Consider the following 19,737-nt stretch of genomic DNA (forward strand, 5'->3'; position numbering starts at 1 on the left):
ATAACATCATGTTTTTAATTGTGAAAAAAGTTTAGATATTTGCCGAAATGTTAAAGTAAATATATATTTGCAAACTGGACTCTAACTAAAATGTTGGTTAACTCTTAATTCTTTAATTTCTTCTAAATGATCATTATAGACCTTCTGCCGTATTCATAACTTATCAAAGGTTTATAGAATTTTGTATGAAAAACTCTGTTATAAACCTTTGATAAATTGTTATAAATAAGGGCCCTTATTTAGAAAATGAGCTTCTGACATTTTGTGTATGCAAATTCCCTTGAGCAGCTCCTTTTCGTTTCTGGTCGCACGTGTAGAAAGATATTATAACTACTGGCTCTGGAAAATTCTATAATACAAGTCTACCGTTCAAATTTTGATAATCTCACACTATACCGAACATTTTCTTGTCTTTGTTCAATTTATCATTTGGATGGTTGGGATAGCTTCTCTGATGACATCCCAGTGGGAACTGCTCCGTCCGTATGACATGGTCGGACTTGATTAAGGCTGTGGCAACATTGTATTGTGATGGCGGTTTAAAACTTTTGTTGTTGTGCTCTGTTTAGACAGAATCCATGTTGATAATGAGCATCCAGATCTACATCCAGATGTTGTTGTAACAATGGGTGGCGGGAGGTAAATTGGTCTGTACGATTATTCCAGATTTGCACTTTTCCTGGTTTCAGTTAGAGAACAACCCTATTTTTTTAATTTTCAAATATGTGAACATAATTTAACACAGACACAACCCTACAAGATTCTTTGACTGACCCTATTGATGGAAAGATCCACTATTGTCAAACGTACAAATAAGTTTTTATCAAATTTTTCATATTGCCTTTTAGAACTTAACAGAGACTTTTTCCTATCCAATGACGGATAATTCCATCAATAGTTTCAGTCAAATGACCGGGAAAACAACCCTTACTGTTCTTGTAGCAGATACTCATAATATGTTGAACGAACTTTCAATGCACAATTTATACAAAAAAAATTGTTTTTAAAAATAGTTTTCTCTGGGATGGGGATGGACTTCCAATGCTTTAACATTCAGACGTCGTCAACTGTATGCGACAGAGTCGTAAATAAAAATTCATCCTCGACGTTTTCTTATGTATTCAAATTAAACATTTTCATTGGATTCGTTAAATAGACCAATAAATTAATTAAATTTTTAAATAAAAAAAAAACGAAATCCCTTCCAAACTTTTAAACCATAGAGCTTCAGGGTCTACCCTTTAAAGTCTTTAAAAAGACCTGTTTTTTACACCAAGTTTAAGATAATCCAACTACATACTTCAAATTTGAAATGTAAATTTCATACAACATTTGTTTCGTCGCAAACAATTAATTAAAAACAATAATTTATATAGTAATTTAATAAATTTTTATCTACTTACCAATTTTCACAAAATCGCTTATAGTACGGCCACCAGCAATGAGCCAACGTATCCATGAAATATTATCGGGATTATCGATCGGTGTGCTGGGATTAAAAAATCTATCCATAATGTAATTCAAATCGGGTGTTGGTCCACCACTGCAACATTCAGCCACAATGAGAGCAGCAACTTCTTTGCGTGTACGGGAACAAAATGAGGAGGTATCAAAACAATAGCTGGGAACTGCACCACCACCACTACTGCTGGCTGCTGCCGCTCCCTCAGCGCTATTAGCCGAGGAGGAGGAAATAACTGAAATTAAAGCATTTGCTCGTGAAGAGGTGGAAGGTCCAACATATGACTGTGCCATAATAGAGTCCTCAATTTCATCTCTATCCCAAGGCCCATTATGCAAATCTTCACTAAATTGAGTAACGCAGGAGCATGTGTATTGTCGTGAGTAGTGTTAGCGGCCGCCAAATTGCCTGCTGCTTGTTGTTGTTGTTCGGCTTGTTGTGGTGATAAATTTATTATTTCAATATCTTCGTTGTCATCACGTGGTAAGGGTGCACCATCTGTGGTCACCGTTACTTCTATGGTGTCGAGTAAATCATCGTCATCATCAAATTCTTCTTCTTGAGGTTCTTCCTCGCCACCACTTATAATAGCTCGATTGTTGTCCAAATTATTGTCATCTTCATCCATTTTGTTGGAATTATAATTGTTTTGGTTGTAGTGCGCTCGGTTTGTTGTTAAAAAAAGTCAAGTTTAAATGACGTTTATTTTTTTGACAGGTTTGTTTCTATTTTTCTTTTTGTTTTATTTTTTCTATTTTTTTTTTTATTTATTATTGTTGTTATTAGTTAGTTAGCAAACGGCAGTATTTTTCTTGCTGTTGTTGTTGTGATTGCTGCTTTGATAATTTTGTTGCTGCTTTGCAATGTTATTTTGTAGTGGTTGTTGTTGTTGTTGTTGCTGCTGTTGTGTATGAAGGTGACGGTTAACGTCGACGTCTACACTAACGTCAAATAATTTTAGTTTTTTTGCTGTAGTTATTATTGTTGTTGTTGTTTTATTTGGTTTAGCAGTTTTAGAACAAGTTTTAATATGATTTAGTATTTTTTTTTTAGTGGAAACAAATCAACACATCACAAAATATAAAATTTTAATTATGAAACGAAGCAATGCACTAAAGATATTCATTCGTTAATTATCGAAATATTAAAAAAGGCGTGTTCCCAGAAATGTGTAAAAAAATGACAAAATTAAGCAAAACTGGCCACGGCCGTTTACACAAGAACTTGGCTTTAATTTGAGAAGTTAAATATTTTCATTTATAATTTGCTTCTTAAGTTAAAACATTATTTTTTTTGTTACAATTTTCTTTGCTAAAAGGAAATACTCTTACGCACTGTAACTATGACCCGTTTATTTTATTGAATTTTAATTTTTGCAAAATTGGCAACGAACAAACAAAAGAATTCTTCTTTCTATTTGTTCTATTTCTATAACTCCACTTCTGATTTTATTCTGATATTTCTTTAATTTTTTTTGCACTTCTTCGCTCGTTTTTTCTTATTTCTGCTATTTGGCTCACTCAATTGACTCTTTTTTTCGTTCTCTGAATTTTTGCTTCTTCACTTCAATTTGTTTTATACCAAATTTAGTTAAAAAAAAAACTGTTTTAATTTTTTTCTGCTTTTATTCGTGTATTACCACGTTTCGGTTTTTTTCACTAGTTTTTCATTTATTTGCTATTGATTTTTAGTTTTTATTATTGTTAAGCACACTTTATTCAAGTTATTTCTATTTATTCCCGTTCAATAGCAATTTTTGCATAAAAATTTATTGAAATTGCAACGCATTTCAGTGAAATTCCTCAAACGACTTGTCTAAAGAGAAAAGGTAGGACAAACGAAGTCAGCAGAATAAAAAAAATTGGGATATTGTACATTTGAAATGTCATTCGTACGTCGGCCTTGCAGGGTTGTATTGTTTTAGTACTAAATATGAGTAGAGGGTAAAAAAGTGGAAATTTAGTGGGAATTTTTTTGTTAAAAAGGATTTTTTGTACTTTTCTATTAGAAAATATGACAAATTTTATAAATAAAATAGATAAATATTTGCGCAAAACAGTCATGATAACACATGATAGTCCTTTTTCGTCTGACCACAAAAATCGAAAATGTTTTTGTCCTATAATCAGATGCACAAGTCATAGGTTTCCCCAGTTTTGATATAGAATTGGTCATATCTCAACTATTATGAGTTTCAATCGAAATTTCTCTGAAAAACCTCTCGTTTGATATATAATATAATCTATATCAATAACCCATATATGTTTGAATGTCCCAACTCATAAAATGCGAAAGTTATGTATGTTTAAAGATTAATATTTAAGAAAATATTGATTTTTATCATATGCAATTATTCAGTTCTATTACTATTTATCGGAAATAGTCAATATGGATATCAATCGAAAGATCTCTGAAACCGCTTTCAAATCATATTTATTACGAAGCAAATCATTAATCCATTGAGAGCCAGGGACAAATTGTATCACATTAAATTTTGAATACAGTGTTTGGATAAGTGTTTGAGGGACCTAACCCATGAAATACAGGAGTTATGCATGTTTAAATATTAAATAATTTGCAATCGATATATGAGTTAACACACTGGCCTGAAAGGAGCAGAAAAATATTTTTATTATATTTGAGCTTAGAATAATGATTATGTAGTCAATATTTTATTTTTAAAATTCTTTCTTCACCTATGAGCTAGTTTTTTATTAACACAACGAATATGTATAAAAATTTCAAAAATGGTTTTCATATATGCCAATTATATTCCGATATCGTTATTAATTCATGATTTATTTACAATAAATTGATTTTCAGAAGCCGATCCGGAAAATTGTTCGTTAAATAATTTGTATATTCATTTAATTGATTTCCGAAAGTGGACCTTATATGGGAGTTATGATCTGTTATTGATCGATCCAGTTGGTCATACAATTACTATTGATATTAGATATATGTACAGATGCAAAATTTTGTGGTAATAGCGATATTCTAGAGGGAGTTATTAATCCATTTTTAGAGTATATGAATTTTTGCGGGCGCATCGATTCTAATAATTTTGAACCATGTGACAAAATATGTTGAAATAGTTAATAGAGTTTTTTAAGAAAGCTAATCATGATTTGTTTAGGGTTATTGCTCATATCACCATTATATATGGAACGATTTTATTGATTTTAAATCGGAAACTTCTCGAAAGAACTTGTGACTTAATTTTCACGTGTGATAATTAAGGTTTATTTTTTAACCGGTATTCTGCCCATTAAAATTATTTTATAAGAAAACTTAAAAAATAACAAATATATGTATAATTTTAACTTCTGGTGGAAATGATGTCAATAAAACGACGAATATTTTACATCATTTAGTTCAGAATTTTCTTTTTTCAATTAAAATATATCATATTCTATGAAATTTTCATAAACTCCCCTTTTTTGTAGTATGAATACCTGGCAACACCTATAATTTAACACAATCCCACAGATTAAAAACACAAAAATCTGTAATTTTACAGGTAACATAAAGATAATCCCTTAAAACAACCACAAAAAATCCAAAACAAATGATGGTTATTTCAATACAAATAAATTTGGTATTGGTACTATTTTTAATCCCCCCAGAAGGCACCTGTCGGCACACACTTAATGAGCAACACTGTAAATTTGCAAAACAATAACAAAACACGAAATAAATTGTTTTGACATTTTGTTTTCTTCTCTGTTTTCACCTGTGCGTTTTTCAATTTTGCCTTTTTTTCTCTTTTTTGTTCTTAATTATATTTTTTCGAGTTCTTTTCTTAAGAAAATTTCACCGATAATCTTTTTGGTTGATTACACTTTATAATTTAACGTATATGTTTCATATATTCATTGCATAAACGTTTTTTTATTATTAACAATTTGTTTACTTGTGTTTATGTTAAGGAATTTATTTAATACTTTTTATTGTTTATCCAATTTTGTGTTGGGAAAAATTGATGTTCTTATTCGTACACGCAAAAAAACTGAACTGAAAGAATTTTTGTAACGAAATGTAATAGATTAACAGTTGTTTATGAAAAGAGAGCAAGAGACAAAGAGAATTGTCAATGAATAAATTGACACAGTTGTAAAAATTAGTAGTAGGTGAATGAAGAAATTTACTGTTATAATTAAGATATTTAAAATTAAATAAAAAAATATTTTAATGAATTTGAATGGAGAGAAAGCGCTGAAAATAACAGTTGTAAAATATTGGCAGTAGATTTTATCAATAATAAGGATATTTAAAAATATTGCGAAGTTAAAAAACATTTTAGTTTAGTATTTTTATATTTCTTTTACTAACTACATACAATAACATTTTTTTAGAAACTAAATTTATAGGTTATAAAGAAATTTCGTTACAAATGTATTTAACTAATATTTTATTTGAAATTTTTTGTTAGTAAAAATCTTATCTAAAATCGTTAGGTACATGACAACACTTGATATTCACTTTAAAATTACGAGACCACATAGCCACCTGAAATTAAAACAATATTTATTAAATTAATTAACAGTAATTAAGAAAAAATGGAAATCTATATTAAAAGTAGTAAATATTTTAACTTACCTCATAATCCATTATATTATCGCAAAAACTTAGATCCATTAATTGCAATTTTTTACATTTTTGTAAAATACTTAGAAATTTATAAAGAAAAGAAATGATAGTTTATAACTTTTGAATAAATAAATTTAAACTTACTCATAATATTTTTCTTTGGATATACCCAAAACACCCATTAGATCTAATTGTTCCAAGTTGGGACATAAATTTGCAATATATTCTAAATCACGATCGGTTAAACCACGAACAGCAGCTAAAAACAATTTCTTTAGTTTGGGACATTTCGTTAAAAATTCCTTTAAACTATCGCCCCAAAGTAGCCTCACGTAAACTAGAGATTTTTTTAGGATTATATAACAATTAGGGGTTTATAAAGTTTGATTCAACTTACCACCAACCGAAATCCACTTCTTCTAAATCATGACATTCCGATAAGGCAATTAGACCATGAGCGGACAGAAAATGTGCCTTCCATAAATCCAAGGATACTAATTGTTTATTATACTGGGAAATATGTAAAGCAACATCATCCATATTAACAGCTACATTGCAAAATGCTGAAAAATAAAAAAATAGATATATAGATGGACAAATAGATAGATAGATAGATAGATAGATAGATAGATAGATAGATAGATAGATAGATAGATAAATAGATAGATAGATAGATAGATAGATAGATAGATAGATAGATAGATAGATAGATAGATAGATAGATAGATAGATAGATAGATAGATAGATAGATAGATAGATAGATAGATAGATAGATAGATAGATAGATAGATAGATAGATAGATAGATAGATAGATAGATAGATAGATAGATAGATAGATAGATAGATAGATAGATAGATAGATAGATAGATAGATAGATAGATAGATAGATAGATAGATAGATAGATAGATAGATAGATAGATAGATAGATAGATAGATAGATAGATAGATAGATAGATAGATAGATAGATAGATAGATAGATAGATAGATAGATAGATAGATAGATAGATAGATAGATAGATAGATAGATAGATAAATAGATAGATAAATAGATAGATAGATAGATAGATAGATTGACGAATAGATATATAGATATATAGATAGATAGATAGATAGATAGATAGATAGATAGATAGATAGATAGATAGATAGATAGATAGATAGATAGATAGATAGAAACTATAAGAAATCCTTAAAAACTCACCCAAATTTAAATGTTTTAATTTTGGATTACTCTCCAGCATCGTCAATAGCAAATCCGATTCAATGACAGTTTGAAACAAATCCAAACGTTCCAAATTCTTTAAATTAGCCAAACAGGAGAAATTCAATAAAGGAGGACTAATAGAGCAATTGCGCAAAGAAAGCTCTATAATAAAAGCACAACAACAAATTAAAACTAATTTAATAAAAACTCTTTAACTAAATAATATGTACCTCTTAAATTATCACAGACAATGCCTAAAGTTTCTATGCAGCTGGCATTTAAAAACTTGGCTGAATTTAAACGTATATGAGTCAAAGAATCGCCACGTTGTTGTATAAATCTAAAAGAATATATACACAAATAATTAACACAAAAAATATAATAATTATTAAATAAATAATAAAGAATACTTTTTAAATTCTGTAGGTGATACCGTTTGTATGGTACAACCACACCAGGACATATCCAATTTCTTTAAAATCGTTGCTCTCTTAGCCAAAGTGGAAAGTAATTCAGTGGATGCTAAATGCCAATAAGGTTTCAGATTCAATTCACTATACAACAAAGGATGAGTGGAGACATCATAAAAGAAACGCGATACTTGACCCACACGAAACAGGGAGATTAAATCTAAATAGCTAAAGATTTTTAAAACAATATCAAACTGTTTTATAAAAGAAAATAAGAAAAATAGGAAGGTTTTATTAAAGTTCCATATAATTTCAAAATTATGTTAAATACTTTACCGGCATATCCTTTAAATCTACTCTCCCTGTTGTTTCACTGTCTTCGGTATTATTGCTGTTGTCGTTGTTGATTTGTACATCATTTAAGGCAGACATAAATTTATCCAAATCATGCATTAGAAAATGTTGTAAACGTGTCTGATAGTTGTCCTTACAAACGGGGCGAAATTTCATATTTTGTAATTTACATAAAATGGAACCTGTTGGATTTAGAATTTTGAATTAATTAGCAATTTATACTTAGGTAATCAAATAAATACCTTTTCTTTGTCTTTCGTAGTAGTCTAGTAAAGTTGCATATTTCTCATATTGAATTTTTTGCCCATTTAATAGAACTGCATCAATTTCGGTGTTAATAGTGAAGACGTTGATGATTAAACTCCAGTCTTATTGTCCTGTAAATATATAAAAAGTTTTAAGACTTTAGAAGAGAAAATAACATAAAAATGTAGTCTATAGTGTAGTTTTACAGTCTAGTCTATAGTCTATAGTCTAGTCTATAGTCTCGTCTATATTCTAGTCTATAGTCTAGTCTATAGTCTAGTCTATAGTCTAGTCTATAGTCTAGTCTATAGTCTAGTCTATAGTCTAGTCTATAGTCTAGTCTATAGTCTAGTCTATAGTCTAGTCTATAGTCTAGTCTATAGTCTAGTCTATAGTCTAGTCTATAGTCTAGTCTATAGTCTAGTCTATAGTCTAGTCTATAGTCTAGTCTATAGTCTAGTCTATAGTCTAGTCTATAGTCTAGTCTATAGTCTAGTCTATAGTCTAGTCTATAGTCTAGTCTATAGTCTAGTCTATAGTCTAGTCTATAGTCTAGTCTATAGTCTAGTCTATAGTCTAGTCTATAGTCTAGTCTATAGTCTAGTCTATAGTCTAGTCTATAGTCTAGTCTATAGTCTAGTCTATAGTCTAGTCTATAGTCTAGTCTATAGTCTAGTCTATAGTCTAGTCTATAGTCTAGTCTATAGTCTAGTCTATAGTCTAGTCTATAGTCTAGTCTATAGTCTAGTCTATAGTCTAGTCTATAGTCTAGTCTATAGTCTAGTCTATAGTCTAGTCTATAGTCTAGTCTATAGTCTAGTCTATAGTCTAGTCTATAGTCTAGTCTATAGTCTAGTCTATAGTCTAGTCTATAGTATAGTCTATAGTCTAGTCTATAGTCTAGTCTATAGTCTAGTCTATAGTATGTCTATAGTATAGTCTATAGTATAGTCTATAGTCTAGTCTATAGTCTAGTCTATATTCTAGTCTATAGTCTAGTCTATATTCTAGTCTATAGTCTAGTCTATGGTCTAGTCTATAGTCTAGTCTATATTTAGGATTTGTAGTATTTCTATAGTCTGGGCTATAGTCGAGAATATATTCCAGACAATAGTCTAGACTATATTTCAGACAATAGCCCAGTCTATATTCTGAACTATTGTTGCCTCTATAGCCCATACTATGAGTAATAAAGTACAAATTTTTAAATTTCCAAATTTGTTTTGAAAAATAACATTGTTTTTCTTACAAATTGTTTTGTAACCAAAATTTTTTTATTATAAATTATTTACCCAAGATGTAGAAACTCTTTAATATCTATCTGTTAATTGAACTAAATTCTTAATAACATTGTCCAACTTTTTGCCATACGAAGAGTTCTTTGTATGACCCAACATAACGGCATTGCGAACATTTGCTGTTAAATAATTTAAACGTTCTTCTGGGCCCGACCTCATATTCTGCATGGATGAATGTACTTGATATTGAAATATCTGACCCAATGGACTAGTATTGTTTTTCGATCTGTTATGATATTGTTCGCTATAATGTCTGGGTATATTTATGGGTATAAAAGAATCCTTAGAGGGTGATGTTGACGTGGGCTGTAGTCTACTAGGTTTAACACGATATTTATCCAAACTTGGAATACTTTCTTTGGAAGCTTTTATAACTTTTGTTTTCTTTAAATCAAAATGACTTTTAGAATCTCTGTTTAGGGCAACAGTTGATATTAATTGATGTTTAGTTGTATCGTTTCTAAAACAAGGCACCTGATGTTTCGATTTTATAATCTTCCTTTGATATAAAACACTAGGTTTATTAGAACAATGCAGTTTTAAACTTGGTATGGTAATATTTAAAGTATTTTCTTCTTTCTTTAAACGTCTGACAGAGTTTTCTTTAAGACCTTTCAATTTCGCCAATTTTTTACTACATCCCTTAATTCTTTCCGCAAAAGTTTCCATATTACATTCTGATTTCTGATTTTTCGCATATATTTCTTCTATAGTCTTCAAAAGGTATTTGTAGCAATTTTTACGAAATTGTTGATTTTTAAGTAAATCCTTTTCAGTGTGAGTGTTCATATTTCCGATATTATGTTTGATACGTTGAATGCTTTTGGATCCTTTAATATGTTCTCGTACTTTTGAGGGTATTTTCTTGTCATATTTTTCGATTTCTTTGAGCAATTTTCTTAATGTATGCTCTTTATTTTCGATAATCTTTTGGAGACGCCGTTTCGTGGCCATTTTTGTTAAATTTTAATATAAATTTTATTCTTTTACACAAAAAATTTTCTTAGAACCGATAATTTTAAAATTAAATTAATTTTGTGGTTTGTTTTATAAAATGAAATATTTTCTTTTCGAATTTTGATATTTTTTTTTTATAAGCTATCTGCAAAGTGTGCTAACTCCACTTCATGAATATTGAGTTTACGTCTAGACTACAGTCTAGTTTATAGTCTGAACTACAATCTAGTTTATTGTTTGTACTATAGTATATTCTATAGTCTACACTATACTCTGAACTACAGTCTGGTCATTGGTTTAATCTCTAGTCTGTTTAGTATAGTCTATACTATAGTCTGGACTATACTCTATACTATAGTCTGGACTATAGTCTACACTTTAGTCTATACTATAGTCTGGATTATAGTCTATACTATAGTCCGGACTATAGTCTTTACTATAGGCTGGACTATAGTCTATACAATTGTCTAGACTATAGTCTATACAATTGTCTAGACTATAGTCTATACTATAGTCTGGACTATAGTGTATAGTAAAGTCTGGACTATAGTCTATACTATAGTCTATAATAGTCTGGACTTTAGTCTATACTATAGTCTGGACTATAGTCTATACTATAGTCTGGACAATAGTCTATACTATAGTCTAGACTATAGTCCATGCTATAGTCTGGACTATAGTCTATACTATAGTCTGGACTATAGTCTATACTATAGTATGGACTATAGTCTATACTACAGTATGGACTATAGTCTATACTACAGTATGGACTATAGTCTATACTACAGTATGGACTATAGTCTATACTACAGTATGGACTATAGTCTGTACTATAGTATGGACTATAGTCTATACTATAGTATGGACTATAGTCTATACTATAGTGTGAACTATAGTCTATACTATAGTGTGGACTATAGTCTATACTATAGTGTGGACTATAGTCTACACTATAGTGTGGACTATAGTCTATACTATAGTGTGGACTATAGTCTATACTATAGTGTGGACTATAGTCTATACTATAGTGTGGACTATAGTCTACACTATAGTCTGGACTATGATTTAGTCTAGTCTACAGTCTGGGCTATAGCCTAGTCTATAGTCCGTACTATAGTTTAGTTAAATTTCTCCTTTAACGTTTCAATCAAATTCTCTTTTAATAGAAAATATTCGTAAAATCATGAACAAATTTCAATCTTTTTTCAATGAAATTGCATTTAAAATCGAAAAAAAATATAATAAATAATAATTACCGTAACGACAAGGTGTGCTCATTAGGATTTGAACACTGTGCATAACAGCATTACGTAGATTTTCCATTAAAATATCTGGTTCATTATGCTTGCAAAAATGTTTTCTTTTTGGAAGTTTTCGCTTTTCATTTCTTTCTGTTAAACCAACAATTTTGTCTTCTTCCAATTGGGTTTTAGCTAACGTTGTATTACCCTCCGAAACCAATTCTTTTGTTTTCTTTGAAGAAAGACAAGAGTTTTCTAACGGCTCCTTTTGTTGTCTGGCATAAACACGATATTTATCGATATCATTTACAACTGTTTCTCTGTCAGTAGAATGATTTTCACTTCCCTTTTTCAGAATAGATTTAAGAACACAATTTTTATGGTTCAAATCTGAAGTAGAAGTTGCCTTAGTTTGCCTCTTTACTATCCTTATCACTGTTGGAACTTTCTTTAAAGAGTTTTTGTGATAAGTAACACTGGGCTTGGAACGAACTTTATGGACGTGATTTGTTTGCTGTTTTAGAGCAAAACATCTCCTTTGTTTACCCACTAGGGTATTACCCTGATAATGTGGTGCATCAAAGTTTTTGGGATAAGTTTGTTGTAACATATGTATTATAGATTTTATGTAATTTTCATTAATTTCAGAGCATTGTTTCTTACAAGGAGTCTTTTCCCGAGAAGTACATGTATAGTTGTCTTTAGAGTTATCCTTATTTTTCATGGAATCAAATTTTGTTGTAATAATTTTTGGTTTGTTTTCGAATTCTTTTAAAAATAGCGTTTTTGTCGTTGGCAAATCTTGATTAGTTTGCATATTTTTAATTTTCTTTACAATTCTCAACATTTTTGGAAAATTTTTTTAAGAACACAATAAATTTGGTTAAAATTTTTAAATATTATTTTCAAATATTCGTTGAAACAAAAAATTTTCTTTCAAATAAAATTTATGGCAAGGAATTTCTTTTAAATAAAGAAAATATTAAATCGATTAATTAATTATAATAACGTCTGTTATCGAAATAGAACATTTTGAAAAATTTTGAACATCTTTTTTTTTAGAAAAATTTCCAACACAACCTTTTTATATAAAATTTTCAAACAAATTCTCTTTTTATATAAAATTTTCGAACAAATTCTCTTTTTATAAAAAAATTTCGGATAAATTATTTTTTTAGAATATTTTTGAACAAATTCCCTTTTTATATACATTGGACTATATTTTGAACTAATATTTCATTTATATTCTCCTTTATAGAAAATTTCAATTTTGACCAAAATTTCTAATTTTTAAGAAACTTTTTCCCAATATAAATTTAAAATAATTTACTCACTTTGTTGGTAATTGTATACGTTTCAAAGGTGGTGCAAAACGTCTAGCCCGATTTGCCACATAGGGAGGACGTGTATAGAAGTCATTATCCTCCCACAAACAAATCCAAGTCTTAGCAATAGTATACGCCCAAATGCGTATAACAGCACCCGGATTAAATGTTTCAAAAATGGCAATTTCATCGGGTATAACATAGTCTTCAAAGTACAAAACTATAAAATCTTCAGCGGGTACTTTGGGTAAATTTTGAGGTGATATTTCACGTAAGCGAGAGGGTGAACGATCCCACCAGTCACCATAGGTGCGCTGAAAAAGTACAAAAAATGTAAATAAGTTTTCTCTCTATAAATCTCCAATACTTACCATGGCAAAAGTTTGTGGGAAATCACCATATTCTGGATACTTAGAGGGCCGGCCTGTTATATTTGGTGCCGTATAGGATATACTTAAATCTATGCCATATTGTGAACTAAAATCTAAAACACTATGAGCATATTGTTCCATACGATAGTCGGCATAGCAGAAACCTTCTACATCTATCATAGCACCAGCTACATCACATTCATCATCGGACTCTAAAGAGACCTCTAGGTCTCTTTCCCTTTGGTGGGGAAACTTAACTATGGTATCAACAGCTATTGACTTATTGCCAGACGATCTTCTATCATCTTCCGCCGAAGCAGAGGACTGAGAGGAGGACATTTTTTTCACTTCTATGTGCCCGACACAAGCGCTGTAAATACTTTGTCAGCGTTAGTAGTTGTTCTGGTGTGCATCCAAATCCAAACCAGCTACGTGTGCGGGCAACCGTGGTAGCCGGAGAGGATTGGGATTGTGTCCACAAATGCAAACCAAACACAATTTTGATGAATTTTCAAAAACCTCAAAGAAAAGGGACATAGGAGCGTTTGCTGGCGTTGGTGGTGATATCATTAGCTGGCGTAAGAAACCACCTTTGTTATGCTTCTATGGCTTCTGTTTTTTTCACAATAACAATATGTTCAGAATTGTAGAAGTATAATGAAGAAATATCCTTGGTAGCACTTCACTGTGTACTAAAAATTCAAGGTCAGGGTTAATATTTTCTTTCCCAGCAAAAAAGACGTGCAAAAAAAGTAGTAAATGCATGGGTTGAACTGATAATGAACTGGTTCATATTTAGGGGAAACATGCATGATTTTAACATTAGCGTGTCATTGGCATGCATGTGTTCGTATTTGGAAAAATAGTTCGCCATTTAAATGAGTTCTATAACCAATGAATATTCGATGATTCTCAAGCGAATTTTCATTGGTGCACTATATTTATTTAAAAATGCATTAATAATGGTCCCAGCAAAAAAAGACGTGCAAAAAAGTAGTAAATGCATGGGTTGAACTGATAATGAACTGGTTCATATTTAGGGGAAACATGCATGATTTTAACATTAGCGTGTCATTGGCATGCATGTGTTCGTATTTGGAAAATAGTTCGCCATTTAAATGAGTTCTTATAACCAATGAATATTCGATGATTCTCAAGCGAATTTTCATTGGTGCACTATATTTATTTAAAAATGCATTAATAATGGTATTTCGATTTAATTATCAATATTTAAATAATTTTTTGTGTGATATTGATAACAATAAAAAAAGATAAACATAACTAACTGATTTTATTGGATTTAAATTCATGCAGAGGAAAAATACCCATTGTGTTTTAAAATCCGTTAAACAGTCTTGGTTTTTTCCTTCTCTTATTAATGTTAAAATGGACTTAATATTACTAGGTAGGTAGGTACCTACAAAAACAAAAATCTAATAAAAAAATTAATGTAATTTTTAATATTTATTGTATGAAATGCACGTTTTCGTTAAATCTCCTAAGAGAATACCCAAATTATAGTAAAATATTACAATTCCTATAGTGGAGTTACATGAGTGAATTTGGGTGCATTTTTTCATGCCTTCACTGATGACAAATTTTTTAGAATTTAGGCATGTATTTTAAAACGCATTAATAGAATACGTACAAAAGAAATCATGAAAATATCCCTTCTTCTTTAACAACTTCAAATTTTTTTTTGCTGGGTTGTTTTTTTTGTTGCTTTATTAGTTTCTTGTTAACAGGATTATATGTTTACCTCTAGTTTATAATTAAATTTTTTCTATTTATGCACTTTTTGTTGTGGTCTTTTTTCTTTTATTCAGATTTTAGCACTTTCACTTCTATTTTGTTGTCTAAGATCAAGTTATTTCTATTCGAAAATATGTTTTAATTAATTTTATAAAAATTTTATTATTTTCTAAATAGTTGTTTAAATAAATTTTAATTTTTCTTTTGTTTTCATTGGAAAAAAGGCAAAAACTTTTCCATTAGATTTCTTAATGAGAAAAATTTTTTACAATGTTTTTGTTTGGTTTACGCTCTGTTTGACATTTCGTTAGCTGTGTTTAGTTGGTTTAATAAAATACACAGAGAAAAAATTGGGAAAGAAATTTATTAATGTATAAAAATTAAATTAAAATAAAATTAATCTATTTTTTTTGTAAATATAGAATTTACAAAAAAAAAAAAATATATCCTTAACACTTTTTTCGAAACATTTCTAGAAAAAAAAATAAATAAATAATTTGAGTAGAATTTTGTTCGAAATTTTCTACAGAAAGTGAATTAGTTTGAAAATTTTATAAAAAGAAAATTTTTTAGAAAGAACATTTTCTTAAAAAATGGAATTTCAAAAATTATAAATAGGAATTGTGTTTGAAATTTTTCTAGAAAAGAGAAATTTTCGAAAATTTTCTTTAAAATAGAACTTTTCCAAAATTCTAGAAAGAAATTTCCGAATTTTCTGTAAAATTGAATTTTCGAAAATATTTTTATAAAAAGATATTTTTCTATTAAAAAAGAATTTGTTTGATAATTTTTTACAAAATTTTTTTTCTCGAAAATATCCTATAGTTAGTCTGGGCTAATAGAACAGTCTATAGTCTGGACTATAGAACAGTCTATAGTCTGGACTATAGAACAGTCTATAGTCTGGACTATAGAACAGTCTATAGTCTGGACTATAGAACAGTCTATAGTCTGGACTATAGAACAGTCTATAGGTCTGGACTATAGAACAGTCTATAGTCTGGACTATAGAACAGTCTATAGTCTGGACTATAGAACAGTCTATAGTCTGGACTATAGAACAGTCTATAGTCGGATATAGAACAGTCTATAGTCTGGACTATAGAACAGTCTATATTCTGGACTATAGGAACAGTCTATAGTCTGGACTATAGAACAGTCTCTAGTCTGGACTATAGAACAGTCTATAGTCTGGACTATAGAACAGTCTATAGTCTGGACTATAGAACAGTCTATAGTCTGACTATAGAACAGTCTATTAGTCTGGACTATAGAACAGTCTATAGTCTGGACTATAGAACAGTCTATAGTCTGGACTATAGAACAGTCTATAGTCTTGGACTATAGAACAGTCTATAGTCTGGACTATAGAACAGTCTATAGTCTGGACTATAGAACAGTCTATAGTCTGGACTATAGAACAGTCTATAGTCTGGACTATAGAACAGTCTATAGTCTGGACTATAGAACAGTCTATAGTTTGGACTATAGAATAGTCTATAGTCTGGACTATAGAATAGTCTATAGTCTGGACTATAGACCAGTCTATAGTCTGGACTATAGACCAGTCTATATTGTGGAACAGTCTATAGTCTGGACTATAGAACAGTTTATAGTCTGCACTAGAGAACAGTGTATAGTCTGCACTAAAGAACAGTCTGGACTATAGAACAGTCTACAGTCTGGACTATAGAACAGTCTATAGTCTGGAATATAGAACAGTCTACAGTGTGGACTATAGAACAGTCTATAGTGTGGACTATAGAACAGTCTATATTGTGGACTACAGAACAGTCTATAATCTGGACTATGGAACAGTCTATAGTCTGGACTATAGAACAGTCTATAGTCTGGACTATAGAACAGTCTATAGTCTGGATTATAGAACTGTCTATAGTCTGGGCTATAGAACAGTCTATAGTCTGGACTATAGAACAGTCTATAGTCTGAACTATAGAACAGTCTACAGTCTGAACTTTAGAACAGTCTATAGTCTGGACTATAGAACAGTCTATAGCCTGGACTACAGAACAGTGTGTGGACTATAGAACAGTCTATAGTGTGGACTATAGAACGTCTATATTGTGGACTACAGAACAGTCTATAGTCTGGACTATAGAACAGTTATAGTCTGGACTATAACAGTCCATAGTCTGGACTATAGAACAGTCTATAGTCTGGACTATGAAACAGTCTATAGACTGGACTATAGAACAGTCTATAGTCTGGACTATAGAACAGTCTATAGTCTGGGACTATAGAACAGTTGTAGTCTGGACTATAGAACAGTTATAGTCTGGACTATTAGAAACAGTCTATAGTCTGGACTTTAGAACAGTCTATAGTCTGAACATATAGAACAGTCTATAGGCTGGACTATAGAACATTCTATAGTCTGGACTATAGAAACAGTCTATAAGTCTAGGGACTATAGAACAGTCTATCGTCTGGACTATATGAACCGGTCTATAGTCTGGACTATAGTAACAGGTCTATAGTCTGGGACTATAGAACAGTCTATAGTCTGGACTATAGAACAGTCTATAGTCTGGACTATAGAACAGTCTATAGTCTGGACTATAGAACAGTCTATAGTCTGGACTATAGAACAGTCTATAGTCTGACTATAGAACAGTCTATAGTCTGGACTATAGAACAGTCTATAGTCTGGACTATAGAACAGTCTATAGTCTGGACTATAGAACAGTCTATAGTCTGGACTATAGAACAGTCTATAGTCTGGACTATAGAACAGTCTATAGTCTGGACTATAGAACAGTCTATAGTCTGGACTATAGAACAGTCTATAGTCTGGACTATAGAACAGTCTATAGTCTGGACTATAGAACAGTCTATAGTCTGGACTATAGAACAGTCTATAGTCTGGACTATAGAACAGTCTATAGTCTGGACTATAGAACAGTCTATAGTCTGGACTATAGAACAGTCTATAGTCTGGACTATAGAACAGTCTATAGTCTGGACTATAGAACAGTCTATAGTCTGGACTATAGAACAGTCTATAGTCTGGACTATAGAACAGTCTATAGTCTGGACTATAGAACAGTCTATAGTCTGGACTATAGAACAGTCTATAGTCAGACTATAGAACAGTCTATAGTCTGGACTATAGAACAGTCTATAGTCTGGACTATAGAACAGTCTATAGTCGGACTATAGAACAGTCTATAGTCTGGACTATAGAACAGTCTATAGTCTGGACTATAGAACAGTCTATAGTCGGACTATAGACAGTCTATAGTCAGACTATAGACTGTCTATAGTCAGACTATAGACTGTCTATAGTCCAGACTATAGACTGTTCTATAGTCCAGACTATAGACTGTTCTATAGTCAGACTATAGACTGTTCTATAGTCAGACTATAGACTGTTCTATAGTCTGGACTATAGAGTTCTATAGTCCAGACTATAGACTGTTCTATAGTCCAGGACTATAGACTGTCTATAGTCCAGACTATAGACTGTTCTATAGTCCAGACTATAGACTGTTCTATAGTCCAGACTATAGACTGTTCTATAGTCCAGACTATAGACTGTTCTATAGTCCAGACTATAGACTGTTCTATAGTCCAGACTATAGATGTTCTATAGTCCAGACTATAGACTGTTCTATAGTCCAGACTATAGACTGTTCTATAGTCCAGACTATAGACTGTTCTATTAGTCCAGGACTATAGACTGTTCTATAGTCCAGACTATAGACTGTTCTATAGTCCAGACTATAGACTGTTCTATAGTCCAGACTGATAGGACTGTTCTATAGTCCACAGACTATAGGGACTGTTCTATAGTCACAGACTATAGACTGTTCTATAGTCTCAGACTTATAGACTGTTCTATAGTCCAGACTATCGACTTGTTCTAGTTAGTCCCAGACTATAGACCTGTTTCTATGTCCAGACTATAGACTGTTCTATAGTCCAGACTATAGACTGTTGCTATAGTCCTAGACTATAGACTGTTTCTATAGTCCAGACTAGAGACTGTTCTATAGGTCCTAGATATAGACTGTTCTATGAGTCTCGAGACTAACTGTTCATAGTCCTATTTCGATGAGTCCAGACTATATACTGTTCTATAGTCCACTATAGACTGTTCTATAGTCCAGACTATAGAATGTTCTATAGTCCTAGGCCTATAGACTGGTCTATTAGTTCAGACTATAGACTGTTCTAAAGTCCAGACTATAGACTGTTCTATAGTCCAGACTATAACTGTTCTATAGTCCAGACTACAAAACTGTTCTATAGTCCAGACTATAGACTGTTCTATAGTCCAGACTATAGACTGTTCTATAGTCCTAGTCTATAGACTGTTCTATAGTCCAGACTATAGACTGTTCTATAGTCCAGACTATGGACTGTTATAGTCCAGACTATAACTGTTCTATAGTCCAGACTATAGACTGTTCTGTAGTCCACAATATAGACTGTTCTATAGTCCACACTATAGACTGTTCTATAGTCCACACACTGTTCTGTAGTCCAGGCTATAGACTGT

The 19,737-nt window shown here is 30.9% G+C and overlaps 2 protein-coding genes across 2 annotated transcripts in view; both read right to left on the reverse strand.

Annotated features, from left to right (window-relative positions):
• LOC119611547 (E3 ubiquitin-protein ligase Ubr3) overlaps positions 1 to 1,885 on the reverse strand; it is a gene marked incomplete at its 3' end in the record, with an annotated part of 69,382 nt that extends 67,497 nt beyond the window's left edge. The window contains exon 1 of the mRNA XM_037967178.1: positions 1,404 to 1,885. Coding sequence (XP_037823106.1) covers positions 1,404 to 1,755 — 352 coding nt within the window. The remainder of the gene's footprint in view (positions 1 to 1,403) is intronic.
• Positions 1,886 to 5,766: 3,881 nt separating this feature from the next.
• Positions 5,767 to 15,377, reverse strand: LOC119611546 (F-box/LRR-repeat protein 4-like). The gene is given in 14 exon segments (XM_037967177.1): positions 5,767 to 5,971; positions 6,062 to 6,131; positions 6,197 to 6,369; positions 6,371 to 6,389; positions 6,450 to 6,615; positions 7,259 to 7,423; positions 7,492 to 7,601; positions 7,672 to 7,925; positions 8,008 to 8,207; positions 8,268 to 8,361; positions 8,363 to 8,402; positions 13,102 to 13,406; positions 13,464 to 14,155; positions 15,223 to 15,377. Coding segments are annotated over 13 exon segments (2,004 nt in total). The 5' UTR covers positions 13,803 to 14,155; positions 15,223 to 15,377; the 3' UTR covers positions 5,767 to 5,902.
• Between the last annotated feature and the right edge of the window lie 4,360 nt (positions 15,378 to 19,737).

The sequence above is a fragment of the Lucilia sericata genome, unplaced genomic scaffold, assembly GCF_015586225.1.
Source record: "Lucilia sericata isolate MDLA Ls3-8-SP2 unplaced genomic scaffold, ASM1558622v1 Contig001479F_arrow, whole genome shotgun sequence".
In the NCBI taxonomy this organism is placed as follows: Eukaryota; Metazoa; Arthropoda; class Insecta; order Diptera; family Calliphoridae; genus Lucilia; species Lucilia sericata.